General features: G+C 45.7%; 1 protein-coding gene across 1 annotated transcript in view; it reads left to right on the top strand.

The window, feature by feature from the left end:
* The window catches only part of HERC6 (HECT and RLD domain containing E3 ubiquitin protein ligase family member 6), a 171787-nt gene that overhangs the window by 97184 nt on the left and 48242 nt on the right, over nucleotides 1–26361 (top strand). The window contains exons 9-12 of the mRNA XM_069743428.1: nucleotides 1425–1543; nucleotides 3804–3863; nucleotides 12368–12464; nucleotides 18883–19072. Of these exons, the coding sequence (XP_069599529.1) occupies nucleotides 1425–1543; nucleotides 3804–3863; nucleotides 12368–12464; nucleotides 18883–19072 (466 nt within the window). The remainder of the gene's footprint in view (nucleotides 1–1424; nucleotides 1544–3803; nucleotides 3864–12367; nucleotides 12465–18882; nucleotides 19073–26361) is intronic.

Raw genomic sequence — 26361 nt, 5'->3', positions numbered from 1 at the left:
GAGTCACCTCTGCTTCTGAGGATAACTTTATCCAAGTCACCCGCCTCAGAAATTGCAGGTTAACAGCAGCTCAGATTAGAGACCAGGTCAGTGCCACACAGAATTCTAGCAGCAGACACATCTCTACAACAACTGTTAAGGGGAGACTTTGTGCAGCAGGCCTTCATGGTAAAATAGCTGCTAGGAAACCACTACTGCTAAGGACAGGCAACACGAAGAAGAGACTTGTTTGGGCTAAAGAACACAAGGAATGGACATTAGACCAGTGGAAATCTGTGCTTTGGTCTGATGAGTCCAAATTTGAGATCTTTGGTTCCAACCACCGTGTCTTTGTGTGAAAAAGGTGAACGGATGGACTTTACATTGCCTGGTTGCCACCGTGAAGCATGGAGAAGGAGGTGTGATGATGTGGGGGTGCTTTGCTGGTGACACTGTTGGGGATTTATTCAAAACTGAAGGCATACTGAACCAGCATGGCTACTACAGCATCTTGCAGTGGCATACTATTCCATCCGGTTTTCGTTTAATTGGACCATCATTTATTTTTCAACAGGACAATGACCCCAAACACACCTCCAGGCTGTGTAAGGGCTATTTGACCAAGAAGGAGAGTGATGGCGTGCTACGCCAGATGACCTGGCCTCCACAGTCACCAGACCTGAACCCAATCGAGATGGTTTGGGGTGAGCTGGATCACAGAGTGAAGGCAAAAGGGCCAACAAGTGCTAAGCATCTCTGGGAACGCCTTCAAGATTGTTGGAAGACCATTCCCGGTGACTACCTCTTGAAGCTCATCAAGAGAATGCCAAGAGTGCGCAAAGCAGTCATCAAAGCAAAAGGTGGCTACTTTGAAGAACCTAGAATATAAGACATAATTTCAGTTGTTTCACACTTTTTTGTTAAGTATAAAATTCCACACGTGTTAATTCATAGTTTTGATGCCTTCAGTGTGAATGTACAATTTTCATAGTCATGAAAATACAGAAAAAAATCTTTAAATGAGAAGGTGTGTCCAAACTTTTGGAATGTACTGTATATCAATAAAGTTTTGTTAAAGCTAAACAATACACAGGACGTATAAAAAAATCAGCTCAATTTAAAGCATGACACCAAAAAGAGACAAAAACCGCAGCGTTAAAACGCGATAAAAACACGATACAAAAAAGTGATGAAATAACGCAATAAAAATCCCAAGTAACCTAATTTAAATAACAGCTGAAGAAACGGTGCAGAAATTCTGCAGCAACAAAAACTCAACAAAAGCTCATCGTGGGAACATAGCCATCAGTCACATGGATGTGTCAACGCAGCCTTATTCTCATGACTTGATCTAGGCCTTCTTTCTCCAGGAAGAATGATATTTTTTTTTTTGCATTATTCATTTATGCACAGTTATTAAAAAATGCTTCTGTTTCGTCTTGTAGACTCATACTATTACTCTGATAACTGATAACTTGCAAAAGATTTGCCGACTAGATGGGACGATGGTAAAGAACTGGATAGATACAAAATCTGGAAATCCAAAGCGGCAGGATGCAAAAAGGTTTTTATTTCATAGTTTTATTATATGGAACATTGTGTCATGTAACAAAGAAACCACAAAGTATCCTGAATTTGTAGAGTAAGATGCAGCAGCCTATTACATACCGTCCATTACATAAAATACTCATTCTCCCTTGATTAACTGAGGGAGACATAAAATGATCAATATGGCTTCATATTTAGTAATACTTTAATACAATTGTATCATGTGAATGTCCCTACAAGCCAAGACCATCAAGGCCTGTGGATTAGCGAAATGTGTGAAAGAAGAAGGATCAAGCAAATGCTGCAAAGACTCATGTGCCGATTCATCATTTTTTCAAGTCATAGTAACATAGTAACATAGTTAGTAAGGCCGAAAAAAGACATTTGTCCATCCAGTTCAGCCTATATTCCATCATAATAAATACCCAGATCTACGTCCTTCTACAGAACCTAATAATTGTATGATACAATATTGTTCTGCTCCAGGAAGACATCCAGGCCTCTCTTGAACCCCTCGACTGAGTTCGCCATCACCACCTCCTCAGGCAAGCAATTCCAGATTCTCACTGCCCTAACAGTAAAGAATCCTCTTCTATGTTGGTGGCAAAACCTTCTCTCCTCCAGACGCAAAGAATGCCCCCTTGTGCCCGTCACCTTCCTTGGTATAAACAGATCCTCAGCGAGATATTTGTATTGTCCCCTTATATACTTATACATGGTTATTAGATCGCCCCTCAGTCGTCTTTTTTCTAGACTAAATAATCCTAATTTCGCTAATCTATCTGGGTATTGTAGTTCTCCCATCCCCTTTATTAATTTTGTTGCCCTCCTTTGTACTCTCTCTAGTTCCATTATATCCTTCCTGAGCACCGGTGCCCAAAACTGGACACAGTACTCCATGTGCGGTCTAACTAGGGATTTGTACAGAGGCAGTATAATGCTCTCATCATGTGTATCCAGACCTCTTTTAATGCACCCCATGATCCTGTTTGCCTTGGCAGCTGCTGCCTGGCACTGGCTGCTCCAGGTAAGTTTATCATTAACTAGGATCCCCAAGTCCTTCTCCCTGTCAGATTTACCCAGTGGTTTCCCGTTCAGTGTGTAATGGTGATATTGATTCCCTCTTCCCATGTGTATAACCTTACATTTATCATTGTTAAACCTCATCTGCCACCTTTCAGCCCAAGTTTCCAACTTATCCAGATCCATCTGTAGCAGAATACTATCTTCTCTTGTATTAACTGCTTTACATAGTTTTGTATCATCTGCAAATATCGATATTTTACTGTGTAAACCTTCTACCAGATCATTAATGAATATGTTGAAGAGAACAGGTCCCAATACTGACCCCTGCGGTACCCCACTGGTCACAGCGACCCAGTTAGAGACTATACCATTTATAACCACCCTCTGCTTTCTATCACTAAGCCAGTTACTAACCCATTTACACACATTTTCCCCCAGACCAAGCATTCTCATTTTGTGTACCAACCTCTTGTGCGGCACGGTATCAAACGCTTTGGAAAAAGTCAATATCCTTTATTATGACTTTAGCTGCGGTTTTGGTGCCAAACTCGTCAACATGGTGCACGCAATTCATGTATATGGCGCAAAGTCAAAAATGGGCTTCATTCTTGTCTTGAACTGTTTTGTGACTCTTGGCACCAAAAAGTTGCAAAAATTGCACAAAAATGTTGACGTACTCAAAAATCCACCAGTGGGACCTGGAGTTGCATCAAATTTTGTGACAGTTGATGAATAAAACAAAAACATCTGGAATTGCTAGACTCTTCCAACAAAGGGGAAAAAACAAACGAGAAATAATGCACAAAACAACAAAAAAAACAAGCGCAAAGGCAATGATGAATCGGGGCCTCAGTGGTGTCTGGAGCTACTTGTCTTCCACTGGCACTGGAAACCTGCAGCAACTGGAGGGCAAGATGGATTCAATCAAATATCAAGAAATCCTTGAAGGAAAGCATCATATCTTCTGTAGGAAGCTGAAACTTGTCAGTGATAACATGGAAAGAGGGTAGACTAGTCTGGGGACACTAGCGTCCTATTGACTAGTCAAAGTCCGCTTTAGCAAAGTAAATGGGGACATTATAAATGCTTTTATACCTTGTTTTCACTCAATAATGTTATACAGGGCTGGTTAGAAAGGGAATTTGCCCGTACATCGGTGAATGCTGCGGGGATGGAGGGCACGGGGGACCTGATAGGTTCCCTTTAAAAGCAAACCATATGCTTAGATAACTTTTTTTTTTCTTTTTCAGGGAAATTCACAAACTTTTTTCATCGCCTGCTTGCCTGACTGCAAGTTTTTCAAAGAAGCGGTATGGAAAAAAACTGCATTTCTTTCTGTTATTTTTTTTTTTTTTGCTACATTAGAAAATTACAGTTTGAAAATAGTTGTAAGAATTTTTTTATTTTATTAGTATATGAAAAAATGACAAAGCGCTGTGAGAATACTAATATGTTTTTAGAATAATATGAAGAAGCGCACTTATTTTGAACATACTGTTCCAGTGCATATAAATTTATAAGTATTCTTCATTAAAGTGAACCTGTCAGCAGGATTGTGCACAGTAACCTACACACAGTGTCAGGTCGGCACTGTTATACTTATTAAAATGATACCTTGGTTGAGGAAATCCATCTAGTCATGATTGTTTAATCTTTATTTTCAATTTTGAGTTAATGATCTGCTCCTGCTTCGGGGCGGCCTTTGGGGGTCTTCATGTGGTGCTCCGATTGTGTATTCATCTGTATGGCTTCTGACAGGTCTGTGACGCCAGTCACAACCCACGGACAGGCCATGAATGAGCGCAGTCAGACGTTCTGGGGTCAATACCAAAAGATCACGTAGTAAACCAAGGAAAAATACGAAGTCATAAGTCAGGTTACATTCCAGGGTCAGAATACCAGAAAAATAGCGGATAAGCAAAGGGGCAATAACAAATGGGTTGTCTCAATACAGTCTAAAGTTTAGCAGCAGAAGATCAGATGCAAAGGGGCAATAACAAACGGGTAGTCAGAACACGGTCCAAAGGTCAGCAGCAGAAGATCAGAACTTACAGTACAGGGATCAGGCGAACACACCAGAGAGCACAAGCTTAGAACAAGTTTTTGACTGGCAATGATCTGGGCCAGACAGCTCAACTAAACAGCAGGGCAATTACCCAGAACATGGAGCACCTGTGGAAATCTCTGCACCTCCCAGTCAGATAGGTCAACCGAGCTGTCAATCAAAGCACTGACACCTCAGCACGTCCCAGCACAGAATAGAATGACAGAGATGTCCATCACAGAGTTCCAGACACTCTGAACAGAGGAATCGTGACCTTTCCTCTAGTTTACATGATGAATTATATATATATATATATATATATATATATATATATATATATTATTATTTTTTTTTTTTTTAATCCAATAGATGCTACTGCGCAGACATCGGTGGCGCCATCTTGGCAATTTTTTCTCTAGCAAAATGGCACTGCCGGCGCCTGCACAATAGATGCTATTGGCTCGCTGATAGCTGCTACTGCACAGGCATCACCATTTTCAAGCTCATATATATTCTTTTTCTAATGAATTCATGGATGAAAGACAAGGATTACATGCACATTATACATGCAATCATGCTGCAGCGCAGGCGCCGCCACTGGCGCCTGCCTGCAGAAGGGTTTTTTTTCTCCAATATATGTATATAATATTCATTATGTAAACTAGGGGGCAGGTCACTGAGGGATTAGTAACCTGTCAGAAGTTATACAGATGAATATCTAGTCAGAGCACCAGATGAAGCCCCCCACACAGGCCGCCCTGGGGCACGAGCATATCATTGACCCAAAACTGAAAATAAAGATTAAACAACAACCACAAGACGGATTTCATCAACCAAGGGATCATTGTAACCAGTATAACGGCGCCGACCTGACACTGCCTGTAGGTTCCTGTGCACAATCCTGCTGACAGGTTCCCTTTAAAATTTAACTTTTACATTTACAGCTCTAATACTGACCTATGTGTTTCCATGGTTACAGACCACAAACTAAATCACTGTAGTATATACCTTGGTTCATGAGAAACTGATGTTTTAAAGCAGGTGTTGAAATTTCCCCCTTTCACATCAAAGCACGCCTGCATGCGCCCTTCCAGATTGTTGAAGGTATTTCTCCGGACGTCTGTTGCCTGAATTTCTTGCTGTATGTTCCTCGGAGTGCCTGTAATGTTCGTGGCTTGTTACTCTACACCCAACCTTTGAAATGGTCCCAAAGGGAAAAAAATCAGGCTGTGTTAAATCAGATGATCTTGGTGGTCACAGTCCTTTGGAGATTACCCTGTCATCAAAGAACTCTTCAATACACGGTTTGAAAGACAGATTTTGACCACCAAATCTCTTTAGAAACTCACTTTGGCACCTCTTTAAGGACTGATTTCCAATAATTTTTCACAATGAAAACACTCTCCTACAAACTATATCTGTACATTGTTAACAAATTAAGGATTTTGTCAGGAGTGAAATGCAAGCACCACACAAACTACCGATGCACAGAAAGGCATGCAGCAAGTCTATCTTGTAGTGGAGCTGACCGGCGGGGCGACAAGTTGGCGAGACCACTTGACGCGAGGATGTTTCTAAACGCTGTCATTGAGGTTTACCGCATTCTCGCTTCTCATGAACCAAACTATGTACAGTCCACATTTTAGTCTGGTTGACTGTCTGTTTTAGGCTATGTGCACGCGTCAGGATTCTTTGCAGAAAATTACTGAACAAAACCAGTCTTTCTCCTTCGCCTCATTGGGGGACACAGACCATGGGTGTATGCTGCTGCCACCAGGAGGCTGACACTAAGTAATACAAAGAAAAAGTGATCTCCTCCCCTGCAGTATACACCTCCTGCTGGCTCCCAGCTAACCAGTTCTTGCTTAGTGTCCGTAGGAGGCACACGGACGGGTCTGCTATTCAGACCCAAAGAACTCTTTTTTTTTTTACCGTTTTTTACTTTTTACTACGGTCGAATGGGGCGACGGATTCTTTCATGTTCCGATCTCCTCGAACCATCAACAGGCGAGCACGGGAGTTTCTCCTCTCCGTATCCTCTCCTGCGACGTGGGAAGCCACTGCCTGAGCTGATTCTAGGGGCGACGGGCCCCTTCATGGGCACCGATCTCCCCCCTCCCTTATCAGACGAGCACTGGAGTTTCACCTTCAGTATCCTCTTCTGCAGCCAGGCCTATTGCCGGACTTTCAGCCCTGTCCACCAGGTTTTACCCTCGGCTGTACAGAGGCACCTTCCAGCGTGGCGTCCGAGCAGCCCCCACTGCATCACCACTGAAAAAGCGGATGATGGAAGGAGGCAGACGGTTCCTCTCCACCCCCCTTTTGCAGGGATGGTGGATGGAGGCTCCCCAACCCTGCAGTCCCATCTACCCGGGCAGCTCTGACCTGCAGCATCTGCCAATATTGGGGTAAGTGCTGAGATTTCATTCTTTCCGGCGGTCAGAGGAGGGCTCCATAGCGGCAGGGTCTCCACATAAGGGCACATCAGAACTTCGCGGCCCTTTTCCCTCTCCCTGCGGGTGCGCGCCGGCCGAAGCCATAAATTTAGTCCCCGGCTTCGGCCCTGTTTAGGCCGCATCCCGGGAAGCCCCGCCCACCGCCGACATCCTTCTAGCGGCTCCGCCCCCCTATTCAGGCGCTTCTTGTTCCAGACGAGATCTCGGCGGCCATCTTCCTCCTCCTCCATTACGGTCACTATTTCTTCTGGAGGGGGCTGCGGCCAGCGGTTTTTCAGCGCTGAAGTCAGCGCTATTCCAGACGGGGGACTCAGAATCTGAGTAAGGTGAATCGCCCAATACCTCCCCCCCCCCGGCACGCATCCCGGCAGCATTAAGAGCTTTCCCTGTTTTTTATATACTTAAGGCTGCAATCTCTGGTGCTCCTGCAACTACAGAGTGTATAGTACAGTGTGCAGGCTTGCAAACAGAGAGCTGTGAGTTCCCAGCAACGAAAGTTACTTTTTAACCTCCGGTCTCATGACTCATTCCCTGGTATTTGATACTCTGCCCAGTAGTCGCTGGGCCCACAGGTGCATCCTCAGCTTTCCATGCCTTTTTATTAAACCCAGGACCAGCATTCCCTGGTCTTAAGGGTCCCTTATTTTTAAAAGGGTCACTTCCCCAGCTTTCTCTGCTCTGCCAGAAGCCGGTCTCCCTTTCCTTAGTACTTAATCAGGCCAGTATGCCCTGGTCTTAAAGGCAATGACAAGTATGCCCTCGTCTTAAAGACACATGACCAGCATCCCTGGTCTTAAAGACGCATGACCAGCATTCTTGTTCTTAAAGGCACATTACCAGCTTTGCTGGTCTTAAAGGCACTTGTCCAACATTCCTCTGCCCTGGTCTTAAAGGTACATGACCAGTATTCCTGGTCTTAAAGGCACGTGACCAGCATCCCCTGGTCTTAAAGACACGTGACCAGTATACCCTGGTCTTAAAGGCACGTGTCCAGTATACCCTGGTCTTAAAGGCACGTGACCAGTATGCCCTGGTCTTAAAGGCACGTGACCAGTATTTCCTGGTCTTAAAGGCACATAACCAGTATGCCCTGGTCTTAAAGGCACGTGACCAGTATCCCCTGGTCTTAAACGCAATAACCAGTATGCCCTGGTCTTAAAGGCACATGACTAGTACGTCCTGGTTTTTTTTTTTTTCAAGGCACATGACCAGTATGCCCTGGTGTTAAAGGCACATGTCCAGTATCCCCTGGTTTTAAACGCAATAACCAGTATGCCCTGGTCTTAAAGGCACATGACTAGTACGTCCTGGTTTTCAAGGCACATGACCAGTATGCCCTGGTCTTAAAGGCACATGTCCAGTATGCCCTGGCTTTTAAAGGCACATGACCAGTATGCCCTGGTCTTAAAGGTACACGACCAGTATGCCCTGGTCTTTAAGGCACGTGACCATTATGCCCTGGACTTAAAGGCTCAGGACCAGTACGCCCTGGTCTTAAACGCAGATGACCAGCATACCCTGGTTTTAAGGGCACATGACCATTATCTCCTGGACTTAAAGGTACATGACTAGTATGTCCTGGTTCTTAAGGGCTCATGACCAGTAGGCCCTGGTTCTTGAAGGCACTTGTCCAGCATGCCCTGCTTTTAAAGGCACATGAACAGTATGTCATCTTACTAAAGGCACAAGACCAGTATTCCCTGGTCTTAAAGGCTCATGACCAGTAACCCCTAGTCTTAAAGGCGCATGACCAGTATTTACTGGTCTTAAGGGCACATCATCTATCCTAAGCTGGTCACCCTAACTGAGGTCTGGAGCACTCAACATGCTCCCTCTCCTACAATGGGAGCCGTCGGCTAGCAGGGGCCGCAAGTATTCTAGAAAAACGTACAGGTTCTAGAAAATCTCCATCAACAATTTGACGGGTGATGCACTGGACAGAGACCTCTAGGTAGGATACCATACCTGGTCGGAATTTTATGGACGATGGGTCCCTTAAAGGGCTCCGATTTCCCCCCACACCTTCAACAGACGAGCACACGGAGTGTCGCCTCCATGTATCTTCTTCTGCATCCAGGTCTATCGCCACAACCTGCCCTGTCCACTCGGAAACCTCAATTCTGGGGATGTACTGAGGCACACATTTGTGGCGTCCCAACAAGGAGGGTTCCCCCCTTTGTATCAGATGCAAGAAAGCGGACGATTCCTCTCCACGTCCCTGTTAAGAAGATGGTGGATCGAGGTTTTTCCTTATTTTCTTCTCTGCACGACGATGGCAGAGACCTGCTGGTTACAGTCCCGCATTCTGCCACTTGGCAGACTCTCCGGGCAGAATTTCTTGTGGTATTCCTACCAGTATCCTGGCCGGTGTATCATCAATTAAGATTCCACAGACGGTCGGATAGCAAATCTAGTTCGTTCCTTCTTGTGGTTTCGGGTTCAGCGCTCTACCCTTCCTTAACCGCCACATGGGTTGCTTGTCCAAAGGGAGGGAATGAAAGTCTCCGGGTCCCAGACCTTAACTACTTCGTTCCACAGTATAGCTGGCCTATCAAATCTTCTGAGCGGGAGACTAGCAAGGGATCGTATCTCTTCTTCAGACTCAACCAGCAGTGGAAGCATTGGCCAGGACAGTCTAGATCTAAGGGATCTTGGTTGCAAAATGGAGGGAATGAAAAGTATCTCCATTCCTGGACCCCAAACTTCTAACAACCTTTGACAGGGCCCTTTCTTTTTTTGGATGAAGTTCCTCCGCTCAGCCATTACTTCAACAGAAAAACGTGTTTTTTTCTGGCATCCATCGACATTCGGGATTCTTACCCTCACATACCTATCTCTCCTCTCTACTATAATCTCTTCGCCTTTCCATTCGCGAACAGCACTTTCACGACCTGGCCCTTCGGCTTGGCTACCACACCAGAGTGGTCGCAAGGGTCATGACGGTTGTCATGTGCTTCTTGCACCTTAGAAGCATGGTCGTCCTGCCCTATTTGGTCGACTTTGTAGCCGCTCTCCTAGGACTACGCTGAGTCGTCTATATCACTTGCAATTACCTCTCTATTGGGCTAGCAGCTAAACTTAGACAAGTTTTTTTCCCTCATTCTCAGCCCAGCAGATCCTCTTTGAGGATGATCCTGGCCAAGAAGGATGGTTATTCTCTCTCGAGTCTAGGTCGTGGCCCTTCTACAGGGAGCTTGCGCACTTGATCTCTCATTCCCTCGGTTCATTCAATTCGCTAGGAGGGTTCTGAGGGAAAGGACGTCAACGGAAGCAGTTTCCTCCCTCTTCCACTACGTCTGAAATCTTTTCGGAAGCGGGTAGGGCCCCAGTGATCCCGGGATACCCGCACTGACCATGTCAGGTTTTTTTTTTTTTCTCGCTTGCGGTACTAGTATTTTTCTGGCTTATTGCGTCAAGCTGGAAATATGGTCTTTCTCGCAGGCCTCAACCTGTAGTTCTTCCCTACCGCGTACCGTTAAATCTGTGGGACCTTAATGGTCCTGGGCATCTTACAGTGGACTCCTTTTTTGATCCGGATAGACTTTTCTATCAGGGAGGGTCTCTTCCCTTCTTTCTCTGCATTCTTGTCCTCCTGATGAGTCTTCAGATCTCGACGCTCTGTTCTTTATCTTTTTTCCTTATTACCATCAAGGCAAGGTTGCCCTCTAGCCATCCCCTTCCCTCGTTGCCAAGGGGTATTATATCTCCACTGTTGCAGGGGCATCGTCCTCTCATCTCCTTCGGCTCTAGCCCACAAAGCGGAATAGGTTCTCCATAATCTGGAAGAAGCGAGTGCTCCGAGTGGGTACGTATCGAGGACGACGTCCTTCCAAAGGTTGGACACTTTACTCGGGTTTTTTCGATGGTAAGTAGGCTTCCTGACGGTCGCAGGAAGGGTTTAGCCGTTTTTCTTCGGCCACGTTAGCCTGGTGGATTCTTTTCTCCATCCAGGAGTCCTTTCGCGCTAGATGTCAGCCTATCTTCCTGTCTGAAGGCTCTAGGCGCCAGACGTCGGCAAGCACGTCCGCAAGCTTGCGAATTCCTCCAGGCCGCATGCATTCTTGAAGCACTATAATTCACTCACTTCCACAGATGTGAGTCTGGGCAGGTGGACTTTGCAGGCCGCGGTGGCGCACTTGTAAGTAGCGGCTACACGGCCTGAGGTGATGTTGTCCCCACCCAGGGACTGCTTTGGGACGTCCCATGGTCTGTGTCCCCCAATGAGGCGAAGGAGAAATAGGGATTTTTGTGTACTCACCGTAAAATCCTTTTCTCCGAGCCATTCATTGGGGGACACAGCTCCCACCCTGTTATTAGCTTATGCTTTGTTTTTATCTTTTGATATGTTATACTCTTATATATAATGTGACATGCTTTACGCTTATATGTCGTTATTGATCTCCTACTGCTTTTGCACCGAACTGGTTAGCTGGGAGCCAGCAGGAGGGTGTATACTGCAGGGGAGGAGCTAACTTTTTCTTTGTATTACTTAGTGTCAGCCTCCTGGTGGCAGCAGCATACACCCATGGTCTGTGTCCCCCAATGAATGGCTCGGAGAAAAGGATTTTACGGTGAGTACACAAAAATCCCTATTTTTCTGCAAGAAATCCGCTCGCGTTTTTATCGCGTTTTTTAACATATTTTTGGCGTTTTTCCTGCATTTTTTATGCGAATTTTTCCGGAGCTTTCCACTACTATTTTGTATAGTGGCAAATCCGGAGATTTTCCGCAAAATTAATGGATATGCTGCGTTTTTTTGCGGAAAAAAAACACAACATGTGCACAAAAATTGCGGATTGCATTCTAATAATAGGATCCTTAATGTAAGCGTTGTTTTCGCGTTTTTTTGTGCGAAAAACACGAAAAATCCTGAACATGTGCACATAGCCTTAGAAGTCACAGCAAGTTTTAGGGGTAAAGTAGAGAGTGAATCACTCTGTACATAAAACAGGCATGAGCTGGCGATGTCTCTGGGCGGGTTCGAGATTTCGCCCGGCTATGTGGATTACGCAGGAAGCATCATCAACATCAATCAGAGCAGGAGGACGACGATCAGAAGCCAAGAGGAGGGATAGATGCCTCAGCAAAGACGCCTATAGGACAGGACTGAAAGGGTTTACATAGAGCACAGGAGAATTTCAAAAGCTTTTTGGGATGTACACAGAGGGAGTCAGGGGATTATATACCCCTTCATAAAATGCAGCACAGGTGCTGATTTAGGTGCTAGTCTTAGTTCACACATGAAAAATCTGGTGACAATCTTCCCTTTAAGGCCTATAGCTACAATTATATAACTTATGTTTTCTGCTTATAGTGATTCTTCATCTGACCCATCTCCTCCAATAGTGGATCTTATTGTTGCAGAACAAATGTTCACAAAACTGTGCCAAAACAAGTGGATTGCTGACATTGTAAGTGATTTTCTGCAGTTGATTTATTGTTCATGCGATGAGCCGAAACCCCCTCCGACATGGTAATTTCATTGTTAATCTATAGTACAACTAGTTGGTCCTTTTGTATTTTAGTTCAGAATATAATGATATTACTAAGGCCTCTTTCACATTTCTGTCATTTAGCTTCCGTCGAAATCCGTCGATTTTTGAAAAAACAGGGTCCTGCAAATTTTTCTGGAGAATACTGTTTTTTACCATAGACTTATATTAGCGACGGATTGTGACGGATGGCCATCCGTTTCATCTGTCGTGCATTGGATCCGTCGGAAAATTGCTGTCCGTCGGCGGACAAAACGTTCAGAGGAACGTTTATTCTCTACGTCGGAAAATCGCTCAGTGACGGGTACTGCGCTGCCCGTTGTCGGCTATAATGGAAGCCTATGGTAGCAGGATCCGTCGATAACTGTCACACACAGGAATCCTGCGACGTATCACGTTTTTCTATTCTGAGCATGCCTGGAAGGATTTTCTAGCCAGGGAAATCTCTCTCTCTCTCCCTCTCCCTCCAGAAATTTCTTCATTCAAATTCAGGCAGCGCCTAACGCAACACATCCGTTAAGAAACTGGATGCGTTACATCCGTTTTCCACTATTTTTAAGACATCCGTCGATACGTCGCATTCTGACGGCCGCCTGCCAACGGAAGTATGAAAGAAGCCTAAGAAGTTAAAAAATGTGAATTTCTTTAGTTTTTACTCTTTTTCTGCCCTTCTTCCAAGAGTCACAACTTTATCCTATCAACATAGCTTTATTTTCCAGGAATAGTTGTAGTTTTCAAGGACACCATTTACTTTACCACACAGTATACTGAAAAACTGGAGAAATTTCTATGTGGAATGAAAAGGTGAAAAAAAAACCCTAAAAAATTCCACCATTGTTTTTCGAATTTTGTTTTTACGGCGTCTAGTGTTTTGTAAAAGGACCTACCAAAATTATTTTGCGGACTAGTAAGATTACAGCATTAGCAAACCTAAATAGTTTTTTTCTTTTTTAATACTAAAAACTTTGTAAAACTAATTAAATTTGGTTTCTGTTGCCATTTCCTGAGACCCATACATTTTTATTTTTTCTGTCAATAGAGTTTATCAGGGCTTGTTTTTTTTTTTGGGTGGTGAGCTCTAATTTTTATCAGTACCATCATATTTTTCGATGACATTTTTTTGGGGGGATGATCAAACATGGCACTTTTTGCATTTCAGGATAGACACAGCACTCTGGAAAAAGGGGTCTGGTGCTCAAGTTGGGTCTCAATCCTTTCCAATACCATATGTAGGGCTAAATGCATGTGGGATGGAAGTTATACCACCGAGGACTAATGGTGCTACTTAGCTCCAATACTCCTTTGAGGTATACAGTGACATGTAAAAGTTTTGGTTCCCTGGTCAAGTTTACTGTTATTGTGAACAGATAAGCAGGTTAGAGATGAAATCATCTCTAAAAGGTTAAAGATGCCACATTTCCTTTGTATTTTTGGCAAGAATATATATTTTTTCTTTTTTTTCCTTTTACATGTTAAAAACTAAAAAATGGAAAATTGGTTGATGCAAAAGTTTGGGTACCCTGCATGATAAGTATCTAGTAGCACCCCCTTTTGCAAGTATCACAGCTTGTAAATGCTTTTTGTAGTCTTTCATTTCTTGTTTGAGGGATTTTCATCCATTTTACCTTGGAAAATTCTGACAGTTCTGTGAGATTCCTGGGTCTTCTTGCATTCACTGCAATTTTGGGGTCTAGCCACAGATTTTCAACGATGTTCAGATCAGGGGACCATGATGGCCATTGAAAATATTCAGCGTTTGCCTTTTGAGGTAGTCTATTGGGGATTTTGACATGTGTTTAGGATAATTATCTATTTTTGTAGATTCCATCCTCTTGTCAACTTCAGCTTTTTTACAGTTGGTGTTATGTTTGCATCAAGAATTTTTTGAAACTTCATTGAATCCATTCTTTTCTCTACCTGTGAAATGTTCCACATGCCATTGACTGCAACACAACCCCAAAGCATGATTGATCAACCCCCATGCTCAAATGGTTGGCAAGATGTTCTTTTCCTGAAATGCTGTGCCCTCTCCACACATACAGGGCTGCCACTTGGAATTTTGGGGCCCCATACTGGCAAAATTTTCGGGGCCCCCTTGAGTCTCCGCCTAGGCTCCACCCCAGCCTTGCCTCCACCCCTCGAACTGTCCACAGTACCCCCACTCTCTCTTGGAAAAACTCTACTTCTCACCTATCACACATTGACAGTTCCCATCACCAGATCACACATATAAACAGCAGCTTTTGTTTTGGCCAAAAGATTTTTCTAATCTACCACCACGACACGGCAGACTCTTTTGGCCGGGCCCTACGATTCTGTAACCTATTAAAAATTTGTTAAAATATGAAATACAATTTAGGTATATTTTTATTTATTTTTCAATTTTTAAAATGACCAATAATATCACATACAAGGGACAAATACCACCACACTATAACCAGACACCATATTACCACCACAGTGACCAAATAATACTACATACAAGGAACAAATATCTCCGCATCATGTCCAAATCACATATTACCACCACATGGTGGTCAATAAAATCACATACAGGGAACAAATGCCACCACACCATGACCAGATCACATATTACAACCACAGTGATCGAATAATAGCACATACAAGGGACAAATACCACTGCACCATGACCAGACCACATATTACCACCACATAGTGACTGAATACTGCAATACTGATCATTAATAAAAAAAAAACACAATGCTAATATCACCATATGAGCCATTATACACAGGAGATCTGTACTTAGTATGCAGGGTCTGTGTACAGGTAACACACTGACTCACCAGTGACGTCTCTAGATGAAGTCCTCCAGCCTCGCTTTCCATCTTCATCCAGCACAGACCGCCATCATGTCTTCCAGCCAGGAAATAACACAGTTATCTAGAGCTCCTCTTGCAGAACACATTGCTTAATTTTTTCCACAACTTCTACACTACACCAGATGAAGAAAAAAAGGTGACATAGTATCATTCTACACAGTAACAGGACCGTCCCCCATTTAAAACAGTATCCTCAAAAAATAAAATAAATACATCACTGCAGTAATAATATCCCTTAATTAGGCCCTATGGTAATAATATCCCCCATCCTGGCCCCGTGTATCTCATTCCTGGCTCCAGACATATGTTCTCACATTCTGCCCCCATATGATCTCCCCATCTGTCTCATGATTCTGCCCTATCTGTCTCATGATCCTGACCCATCTGTTCCATGATCCTGACCCATCTGTCCAATGATCCTGCCGCCCCATCTGTCTCCATCGTATCCATCCTGCCTCATCTGTCTCCATCCTGCCCCATATTCCTGCCCCATCTGTCTCCATCCTGCCCCATCTGTCTCCATCCTGCCCTATATTCCTGCCCCATTTGTCTCCATCCTGCCCCATGTCTCCATCCTGCCCCATGTCTCCATCCTGCCCCATATCCCTGCCCCATCTGTCTCCATCCTGCCCCATATTCCTGCCCCATTTATCTCCATCCTGCCCTATATTCCTGCCCCATGTCTCCATCCTGCCCCATCTGTCTCCATCCGTCTCCATCCTGCCCCATGTCTCCATCCTGCCCCATTTGTCTCCATCCTGCCCCATTTGTCTCCATCCTGCCCTGTGTCTCCATCCTTCCCCATGTCTCCATCCTGCCCCATGTCTCCATCCTGCCCCATTTGTCTCCATCCTGCCCCGTGTCTCCATCTTTCACCATGTCTCCATCCTGCCCCATGTCTCCATCCTGCCCCATTTGTCTCCATCCTGCCCCCTTGTCACACATTCTACCCTCTGTGTCACACATTCTACCCCCTGTGTCACACATTCTGCCCCGTGTTTGCATTCCTGCCCCGTGTCTCACATTCCTGCCCCCTGTGTTTTAATTCCTGCCCCCTGTGTTTTAATTCCTGCCCCGTGTCTCACATTCCTGCCCCGTGTCTCACATTCCTGCCCCGTGTTTTAATTCCTGCCCCGTGTCTCACATTCCTGCCCCATGTTTTAATTCCTGCCCCGTGTCTCACATTCCTGCCCCCTGTGTTTTAATTCCTGCCCCGTGTCTCACATTCCTGCCCCCTGAGTTTTAATTCCTGCCCACTGTGTTTTAATTCCTGACCCGTGTCTCACATTCTTGCCCCCGTGTCTCCATCAAGCCCCTGTGTCTCCCATCCTGCCCTCTTATCTTTATCATGCCCTGGGCTTGCCGCATTCAGTACAAAAAAAACCAAAAAACATTTCAGCGTGGAGTCGCCGACGAATGACGTCCGTGCGCGCTGACGTCGCTGCCAGCCTCCGATTGGCTGGCGGCTTTAACTGTTGCCTTGCGGGCCCGCAAGCAACAGAGGACACTGAACCTGCGTCTCAGACGCAGGTTCAGTGTACTGTCTGAAGCCTGCCGCTGGGGCCGGGGCCCGATGGGCAGATGAGACGGGGCCCGATGCGGGCCCCCTATGCCCACCGGGCACCATACGCCAGTCACGGCTGTAATGCCCTGATGGTGGCCCTGCACACATACATTTGATCATTGTATCCAAAGAGTTCTATTTTAACCTCATCGGTCAACGGAACTTGTTTCCAAAATGCATCAGGCTTGATTAGATGTTCTTTTGCATTCTTCTGACTGAATTTTATGGTGGGGACACAGGAGAGGTTTTCTTCTGATGACTCTTCCATGAAGGCCATATTTGTGCAGGTGTCTCTGAACAATAGAACAATGTACCACAACTTGTATATGTCACTGTACCTGCTGTCACACATGTGCACACGTGGGATAGCATGTATACTTCAAAGGAAACCGATAAACACCAATCTATCTGGAATCTGATGTCTGATGACAGTCATGTGTAATGAACAAAATGTCACATGTTACATACATCCTGGGATAGTGCAACTATAAACGCATTCAATTTACAAATGATAATCAAAGAGTTCTTTCTATAATGAAGTTCCATTTTTTAGTCACATAGGGTTCTGATTTGCCTGATGAGCAGCTCTCACTGAAATTTTACTCGATCTTCGAGACCTTATCTTGATCTCCACTGTACCTGTTAACTGCTATTTCTTAATTACAGTTTGAACTAAGGAAAGGGCAACTTGAAGACGATTTGCTTTCTTCTTATACTATTCTCTTTGTGGGCTTGCACCATTTTTCATTTTCAGACTGCTAGGAAGCTGCTTAGAAGAACCTATGGCTACTGTTTTTTGGCACAAGCTTACAGGAAACTGGGTTTTTATAAAGCTGGGAAAATTGCATCACCTGACCTTTCATAACTATAACAGTTAATAAGCCATAACAGGCTAACTAAGGTCTGAAAACTTGTTAAAGTTATCTGAGCACGCAAATCTCCAAGGGTACCAAAACTTTTGCATCAGCCCATTTTCCTTTTTGTAATTTCTAAAATATAAAAATGACAAAAAAAATATAAAAAATGCCAATATTTTTTTTTCTAAAATATGAAGGAATTGTGTCATCTTTAAACTTTAGACATTTTAGAGATCATTTCATCTTCGACTTGCTTAACTGTTAATAACAACATAAATTTTGACCAGTGGTGCCCAAACTTTTACATGTTACTGTACCTGCTGTCACACATGTCCACACGTGGGATAGCATGTATACTTCAAAGGAAACAGATAAACACCAATCTATCTGGAATCTGATGTCTGATGACAGTCATGTGTAATGAACAAAATGTCACATGTTATATCCTGGGATTGTGCAACTATAAACGCATTCAATTTCCAAATGATAATTGATCAAAGAGTTCTTTCTATAATATTAAAGTTCCATTTTTTATTTATTACCGCTTTTTACATATGTGCTAAATACTTTTATATTTTGATAGATTGGAGTTTTACAGGAGCTAAGACATTTAGGCTTTATAGGACCAATATGATGGTGGAAATGGGAGGCTTTCAGTAGGCCCCCATCACAACCCCCCACGATGCAAGCGCATCTGAACGGACGCCAACACCAGTTAAAGCAACAAAGATTTACAGTGGCATCCAAGAACTTAAATAGAGATAATCCATATATTGGGTTAAATGCTGTTAGAACACAGCCCTGTCTGGAGCAGGCTCAGCCCTGTATGGAGCAGGTTCAGCCCCTGAGTCAGCTCCATGCACCTGATGTCTGATTTACATGCACATCAAATGTCAAAAAAAGGATAATATTGAGAAAAAGCGGTTTTAGAATTTATTGAAAAAATTTCATTCTGCAAATCTGTGGAGTTTTGAAATCACAGTGTTATGCTAGTCCAGATCAGGATCTTAGTGTAGAAACACAAATTCCATAAGGTTGAACTATTATAATTTGTTTTTCTTGCTTCCTCGTAGATATGTTCAAGTTTGAGAAATGAACTGATTCCAGCAACTGAGAGTCTTCCAAATCTCTTTGAGGCACTGTCCATCTTTCTTATAATCCCAGCATGCCCTATAATGCATGATCCTGACATATGCTTGCCATTGGTAGCTCCTTTTGCCCAGGCCATCAACAATCTCAGCTCAAATGCTTTAAAAATGTTGGGTATGTTCTTGCTTTTACACTTCTCAGGACATGTTAGTATTATAATTGTATGTTATTCCTGAGTTTTATAATGATGGCTCCCACTTGGGGTTTAAAGATATCGTAGATGCGGAATCTCTTCTCAATATAAGAGAGTGGTGTTCCTTCTTTGATAGACTCATCCATGATTTACATTATTATCCATTAATTTTGTTCCCATGCAATCAGGTGATATTGCTGGAAACCTGTCATTCGATTCATGCAACCCAAAGTATAGGGAACATGAATGAGAACCTGGCTGCACTATTGTCAGAGAAAATGTAGCTTGAGGAGCCCACCAATGACTGTATGAAGAGAGAAGACTTGTCCTATGCTGCCCCCGGCCCTCCTCTCCCCTCACCTCTGTAGTTGACTAACCGGTCTCTATCATGTGTGTATTTAGCTGGGAAAATATCTGAGAGCGTTTCAGAGAAAAATAGACCTGGCTGCAATCGTGTAGCCTGGTTCTGATTCATGCTGCCCGTGGTTTGGGCATCATGAATATAGTGACAGGTTCCCTTTAAGACAACCACTTTAAATGCAGCCATTTATTTTTCTTTTTGCTTAAAGGGGTTGTCCCACAAACAAAGTACATTTTAATTAATAGATCGTGAAATAAAAATAGGTTTCACAATTGGATGTGTTTAAATAAAATGTTCCTGTGCTGAGATAATCGTATAAATGTGCCCCTGCTGTGTAATGTGTAATGGCTGTGTCTGACCGTACAGGAACATGGTCTGATCATACCTCATCTCCTGGGCAGGGAGGACGCAAAAGAATATACAGACAGGACAGCAGGGGATCACAGGTGATTTTTTTTTTGTGAGGCAAAACATTTCACTGCCTAAAGCAATGTTTTACCTCAAAGAATCAGCTGTGATATCTGTATACTATTTTGCTTCCTCCCCTTCCCAGGAGCTGTGGTATGATCAGACCATGCTCCTGTATGGTCAGACACAGCCATTACACATTTAATAGCAGGGGCATTTTTCATTTCTTACATCCAATTGTGGAAATTTTAATTATTCAAAGACCTATTGATTAAAATGTTGATTAAAATTAGCTTTGTTCTTGGTAAAACCCCTTTAACCCCTTTACCCCCAAGGGTGGTTTGCACGTTATGGACCGGGCCAATTTTTACAATTCTGACCACTGTCCCTTTATGAAGTTATAACTCAACCGATCCCGGTGATTCTGACAATGTTTTCTCGAGACATATTGTACTTCATGATAGTGGTAAAATTTCTTTGATAGTACCTGCGTTTATTTGTGGAAAAAATGGAAATTTGGCGAACATTTTGAAAATTTCGCAATTTTCCAACTTTGAATTTTTATGCAATTAAATCACAGAGATATATCACACAAAATACTTAATAAGTAACATTTCCCACATGTCTACTTTACATCAGCACAATTTTGGAACCAAAAATTTTTTTTGTTAGGGAGTTATAAGGGTTAAAAGTTGACCAGCAATTTCTCATTTTTACAACACCATTTTTTTTTTTAGGGACCACATCTCGTTTGAAGTCATTTTGAGGGGTCTATGTTAGGAGTCGAGTTTCCTCTGCTGCACAGGGGAGCGTCCCTGTCTGCTGCGGTCTCCCATTCTGCTTCGGCCGCAGTGGGCTCTGCTCAGCGGAGGCGCCGCTCCCAGCGTCTTGCTGGGACTGATTCTGTGCATGGGGTTACTGCTGCCTTTTCTGGCTCTCCTGTTGTACCCTGCACTGATCTGCGGCGAGCGGGCTTCTCTGGGACTAAGTCCTTATTTGCACACACTGAGCATGCCCAGGGCAAGATCTCCCGTTGGAGATCGAGGGTCACATGCTCAGGCACTGCAGCACATCCCATTGGTCCTCTTGGCAGGTCCTGAAAGGGCAAAACTTCTGTAGCTGCTTCCTGTGCTGCAACTATATAAACTGCGCATGACCGCACGGCCATGCGCTAGTATTGTCTTGTAAATATGTGTGTGTGTAGATGGATGTATGTCGATGGATGAAAGCTCCTAAGTATTCCTCCCTAGTGTTGTTGACTGCTCGCGGATGATGGTAGCTATCTAGCGCCCGACTAGCCATCTGCACGTAACACACATCACAACGTCCAGTTGCTGTGGCTGCCAGTACGGCGCCGTGCGCTTCCTCTGCGCTTTCCTTACCCAAGCCTGGGTGGTTAGTGGCGTCCGTCAGTGCGGCACCGCACGCACTCTCGTGCCTTTATATTCTATTTATTAGTTTCCTTGCACACCCAGTTGCGGTGTTGTGCCAGCAAGTGTCTAATCGGACTTCAATCCTGAGTAGGGGTTGAGTTCGCTGACTTCTTGCTCGCGCTCTATGTGCGGTACTGCGGTCCTGTGACGCAACAGGATCGCTTCCTTCACGCAGGGTGAAGTTAACCCATGTGTGTATACTTAGTACCGCCATATAGTCCGTCTTACTAGCATCAGGGTCTTTACCTGCACGGTGGACCTCGGACTGCGAACGGACCTAGTTTCATATCATCTATACTTGGTGCGTTCCGCCGGTCCTTAACATAATACTAGCGCCAAGGTCTGGCTAGTAAATGGCGGACATTCAGCAATCTTGGCGGTATATCCAGCAGCTGGAGGGTAGGTTGTCGGCTCTCGAGAGCTCAACCTCAGCTGTGGATGTTACCGCAGTTGCTGTACAGGCTGCTAGCGTGGCTGCAGCAACCTTGTCCACTGCCACCCCTGTTCCGACATTATCGCGCCTCCCGTTGCCAGAAAAATTTTCTGGAGATTGCAAAACTTGTAGGGGATTCGTGAGTCAGTGCTCTATCCACCTCGAGCTCCTGGCTGCATGTTTTCCTACAGAGCGGGCTAAGGTGGGATTTATTGTCTCTCTTTTGTTGGACAGGGCGTTGGAGTGGGCTACGCCGCTGTGGGAGCGTGACGATCATGTGGTGCAGAGTGCTCCGTTGTTTCTGAGCACTCTGAAAAAGGTCTTTTTAGGACCTCAAGTCACCCATGACACAGCGCTCCAACTACTGGCATTAACTCAGGGTGAGTCCTTGGTCAGCCATTTTTCCGTCCGCTTCCGTACTTTAGCTTCTGAGCTGGAGTGGTCGGATAAAGCCCTTATCCCCATATTTTGGAGGGGCCTGGCTGATCACGTTAAGGACGCTCTGGCCACTAGGGAGATTCCTGCCACACTGGAGGAGTTAATAACTGTCTCTACTCGTATTGACCTCCATTTTAACGAGCGGAGGTTAGAGCGAGCCCAGTGTAGGCAGAGGTTTCGGCTGGCTCCCACCTTCGCCAAACCTTTCGAATCTCCAATCCAGGCATCTGAGTCACATGAGGCCTTAGAGGTGACACGAGCGGGATCCAAATCTCAGTCCGCCCGTGCACATAGGGTCCGTCATGTTTGCCAGCAGTCAGGACATCTTGCCTCCAAGGGTCCTCAGCGGTCGGGGAAACGTCAGCGTCTAGTGGCAGTTGGAGGAGGTACACTAGACACGGCGACGTTTGCCTCAAAGTTGTCCTTTAAGGGGACAATTACCATAGGCCCATCCACTCTTATGGTCGAGCTATGCGTGGATTCTGGGGCAGAGGGTAATTTTATGTCTTCCTCTTTTGCCCAGCGTCACGCAATACCCTTGGTGATGCTTGCCAAGCCTGTAACCATTCGAGTGGTAAATGGGTCAACACTACCCTCACAGATTACCCACCAAACTATTCCTTTCACGCTTTCTGTGTCTCCATCACATCAGGAGATAATCTCCCTATTAGTCATTCCTGAGGGAATTGATGAGGTCCTGTTGGGGATACCATGGCTTCGCTACCATTCTCCTCATATTGAGTGGTCCTCTGGGAGAATTTTGGGATGGAGTAAATCCTGCGAGGGTAGATGTCAAAGGGAGTGCGTTCAGGTTGCTACTACACAGGTACCCGCAGATCTTTCCTCTCTCCCCAAGCACTATTGGCCCTATGCAGACGTGTTCTCCAAAAGAGCTGCGGAGACCCTTCCGCCTCACCGCCCCTATGACTGTCCTATTGACCTCTTGCCTGGTGCTGAGTCTCCCCGGGGTCGAGTCTATCCGTTATCTCTCCCGGAGACGGAGGCAATGTCTCAGTACATCCAAGAGAATCTGGCAAGAGGATTCATTAGGAAGTCAGTGTCACCGGCAGGGGCTGGGTTCTTCTTCGTACAGAAGAAGACTGGAGACTTACGTCCATGCATAGACTACAGGGGTCTTAACGCCATCACCGTTAAGAACAAGTACCCAATACCCCTGATATCTGAGCTGTTTGATAGGCTACGGGGAGCGAGGATATTTACTAAGTTAGATCTGCGGGGTGCTTACAACCTGATTCGCATCCGTGAGGGGAATGAATGGAAGACGGCTTTTAACACCAGGGATGGGCACTATGAATATCTGGTGATGCCCTTCGGGCTCTGTAATGCCCCAGCCATTTTCCAAGACTTTGTGAACGACATCTTCCGGGATATGCTCACCACCTCGGTCGTAGTCTATCTGGATGATATTCTCATCTTCTCTCCAGATATTGACTCCCATCGGAGAGATGTTCGCAAAGTCTTCGACCTCTTACGGGCAAACTCCCTCTACGCTAAGTTGGAGAAGTGTGTGTTTGAGCAGGAGTCCTTGCCTTTCCTTGGTTATATCATCTCTGCCCAGGGTTTGGCTATGGATCCTGCCAAGCTACAGGCGGTAATGGACTGGCAGGAACCCCATTCTCTTAAAGCGGTGCAGCGCTTTATGGGGTTCATTAATTACTATCGCCAGTTCATTCCACACTTCTCAACTTTGGTAGCTCCCTTGGTTGCCCTCACCAAGAAGGGAGCAAATCCCAAGTTGTGGTCAGAGGAGGTCTCCAAAGCCTTTCTCTCGATCAAGTCACACTTCGCTAGCGCTCCCATCCTACATCGCCCCGATGTTGATAAACCATTTATCTTGGAGGTGGATGCCTCATCCGTTGGTGCTGGAGCAGTCCTTTTCCAAAAGGATGCTCAAGGTCGGAAGCATCCTTGCTTCTTCTTCTCCAAGACCTTCACACCAGCGGAGAGGAATTGTTCCATCGGGGACAGGGAGTTGCTAGCCATGAAGTTGGCTTTTTCTGAGTGGAGACATCTCTTGGAGGGAGCTCGCTTTCCCTTCCAAGTCTTCACTGACCACAAGAACTTGGTATATCTTCAAACGGCCCAGCGGCTGAATTCTCGCCAGGCTAGATGGTCCCTGTTCTTCTCCCGGTTTCATTTTACTCTCCATTTCCTCTCCGGGGAGAAGAACGTTCGTGCTGACGCTCTCTCCCGCTCCGTAGTGTCATCGGAGGAGGAGGAGGAGGAGCCTCGGCTTATTGTCCCTTCTGAGAGCCTGAGAACTGTAGCTCCGGTTTCGCTAGAGTCTGTGCCCCCGGGCAAGACTTTCGTACCAGCTAACTTGCGACCGGAGGTTCTCTCTTGGGCTCACTCCTCCAGAGTGGGTGGGCATTTTGGGACCAAGAGGACATCTGAGCTTTTGGCGAGAACATACTGGTGGCCGCATATGGCCCGAGATGTCAGGGACTATATTCAGGCGTGCGTTTCTTGCGCTCAGAATCGGTCTCCTCGGCAACGGCCTGCTGGGTTGCTTTACCCTCTACCGGTGGCAGACAGGCCCTGGGAGATGGTCGGGATGGACTTTGTGGTGGGCTTACCCAAGTCGCGTGGCTGCTCCATTATTTGGGTTGTCACCGACCATTTCTCTAAGATGGTGCATTTGGTGCCACTTCCTCGGTTACCCTCTGCACGGGCCTTGGCGGTGTTGTTCATTAAGCACGTTTTCCGATTGCATGGTATGCCTGATAAGATTGTCAGCGATCGGGGTCCCCAGTTTGCGTCTCGGTTTTGGAGAGAGCTATGCCGTTTACTCGGCATAGAGTTAAACCTCTCCTCTGCATACCATCCCGAGACGAATGGGTTGGTGGAGAGAACCAACCAGACTCTGGTGACATATTTGCGACATTTCGTCTCTGCTAGGCAGGATGACTGGGCATCTTTGCTACCTTGGGCGGAATTTGCCTTGAACAACGCCGTAGCCGATTCCACTGGTCAGACTCCTTTTCTCCTTAATTACGGCCAGCATCCGCGTGTCCCTGTGCCCATGCCCGTGTCATCCACCGATTCTAGGTTGGCAGACTGGGTGGTGGAGGCACGTGACATCTGGGACCGCACACAGGATGCCATCCGGGCCTCCAAGGAGAGAATGAGGGTTTCGGCTGATACACACCGGCGCCCCGCTCCGGTCTTTGCTCCTGGCGACTTAGTCCACTAAGTTTGCTCCTCGCTACATTGGCCCGTTTAAGGTTCTGGAACAGGTCAACCCTGTGGTCTACCGTTTGGCTATTCCTCCACGCCTTGGTATCAGCGATACTTTTCACGTTTCCCTCTTAAAGCCCGTTCATTTGTCCCGGTTTTCTGAGTCATCTGCTGGGACATCGGGTTCATCCACGGATGAGTTTGAGGTGAATGCTATTGTGGGGTGCAAGGTGGTACGTGGCAAGAAATTTTATCTGGTGGACTGGAAGGGTCACAGCCCAGAGGATAGAACCTGGGAGCCTGTGGAGCACATTCGGGCTCCGCTGCTTATTGCAGCTTTTGAGAGTAGTGAGGCTCAAGGAGGGGGGGGCCCTAGGAGGGGGGGGTGATGTTAGGAGTCGAGTTTCCTCTGCTGCACAGAGGGAATCTCGATTCGTGTCTGCTGCGGTCTCCCATTCTGCTTCGGCCGCAGTGGGCTCTGCTCAGCGGAGGCGCCGCTCCCAGCGTCTTGCTGGGACTGATTCTGTGCATGGGGTTACTGCTGCCTTTTCTGGCTCTCCTGTTGTACCCTGCACTGATCTGCGGCGAGCGGGCTTCTCTGGGACTAAGTCCTTATTTGCACACACTGAGCATGCCCAGGGCAAGATCTCCCGTTGGAGATCGAGGGTCACATGCTCAGGCACTGCAGCACATCCCATTGGCCCTCTTGGCAGGTCCTGAAAGGGCAAAACTTCTGTAGCTGCTTCCTGTGCTGCAACTATATAAACTGCGCATGACCGCACGGCCATGCGCTAGTATTGTCTTGTAAATATGTGTGTGTGTAGATGGATGTATGTCGATGGATGAAAGCTCCTAAGTATCCCTCCCTAGTGTTGTTGACTGCTCGCGGATGATGGTAGCTATCTAGCGCCCGACTAGCCATCTGCACGTAACACACATCACAACGTCCAGTTGCTGTGGCTGCCAGTACGGCGCCGTGCGCTTCCTCTGCGCTTTCCT

Source organism: Ranitomeya imitator, chromosome 1, assembly GCF_032444005.1.
Source record: "Ranitomeya imitator isolate aRanImi1 chromosome 1, aRanImi1.pri, whole genome shotgun sequence".
Lineage (NCBI taxonomy): Eukaryota > Metazoa > Chordata > Amphibia > Anura > Dendrobatidae > Ranitomeya > Ranitomeya imitator.
Note: the sequence above shows the minus strand (reverse complement) of the source record. Positions and strands in the feature narration are given on the sequence as shown.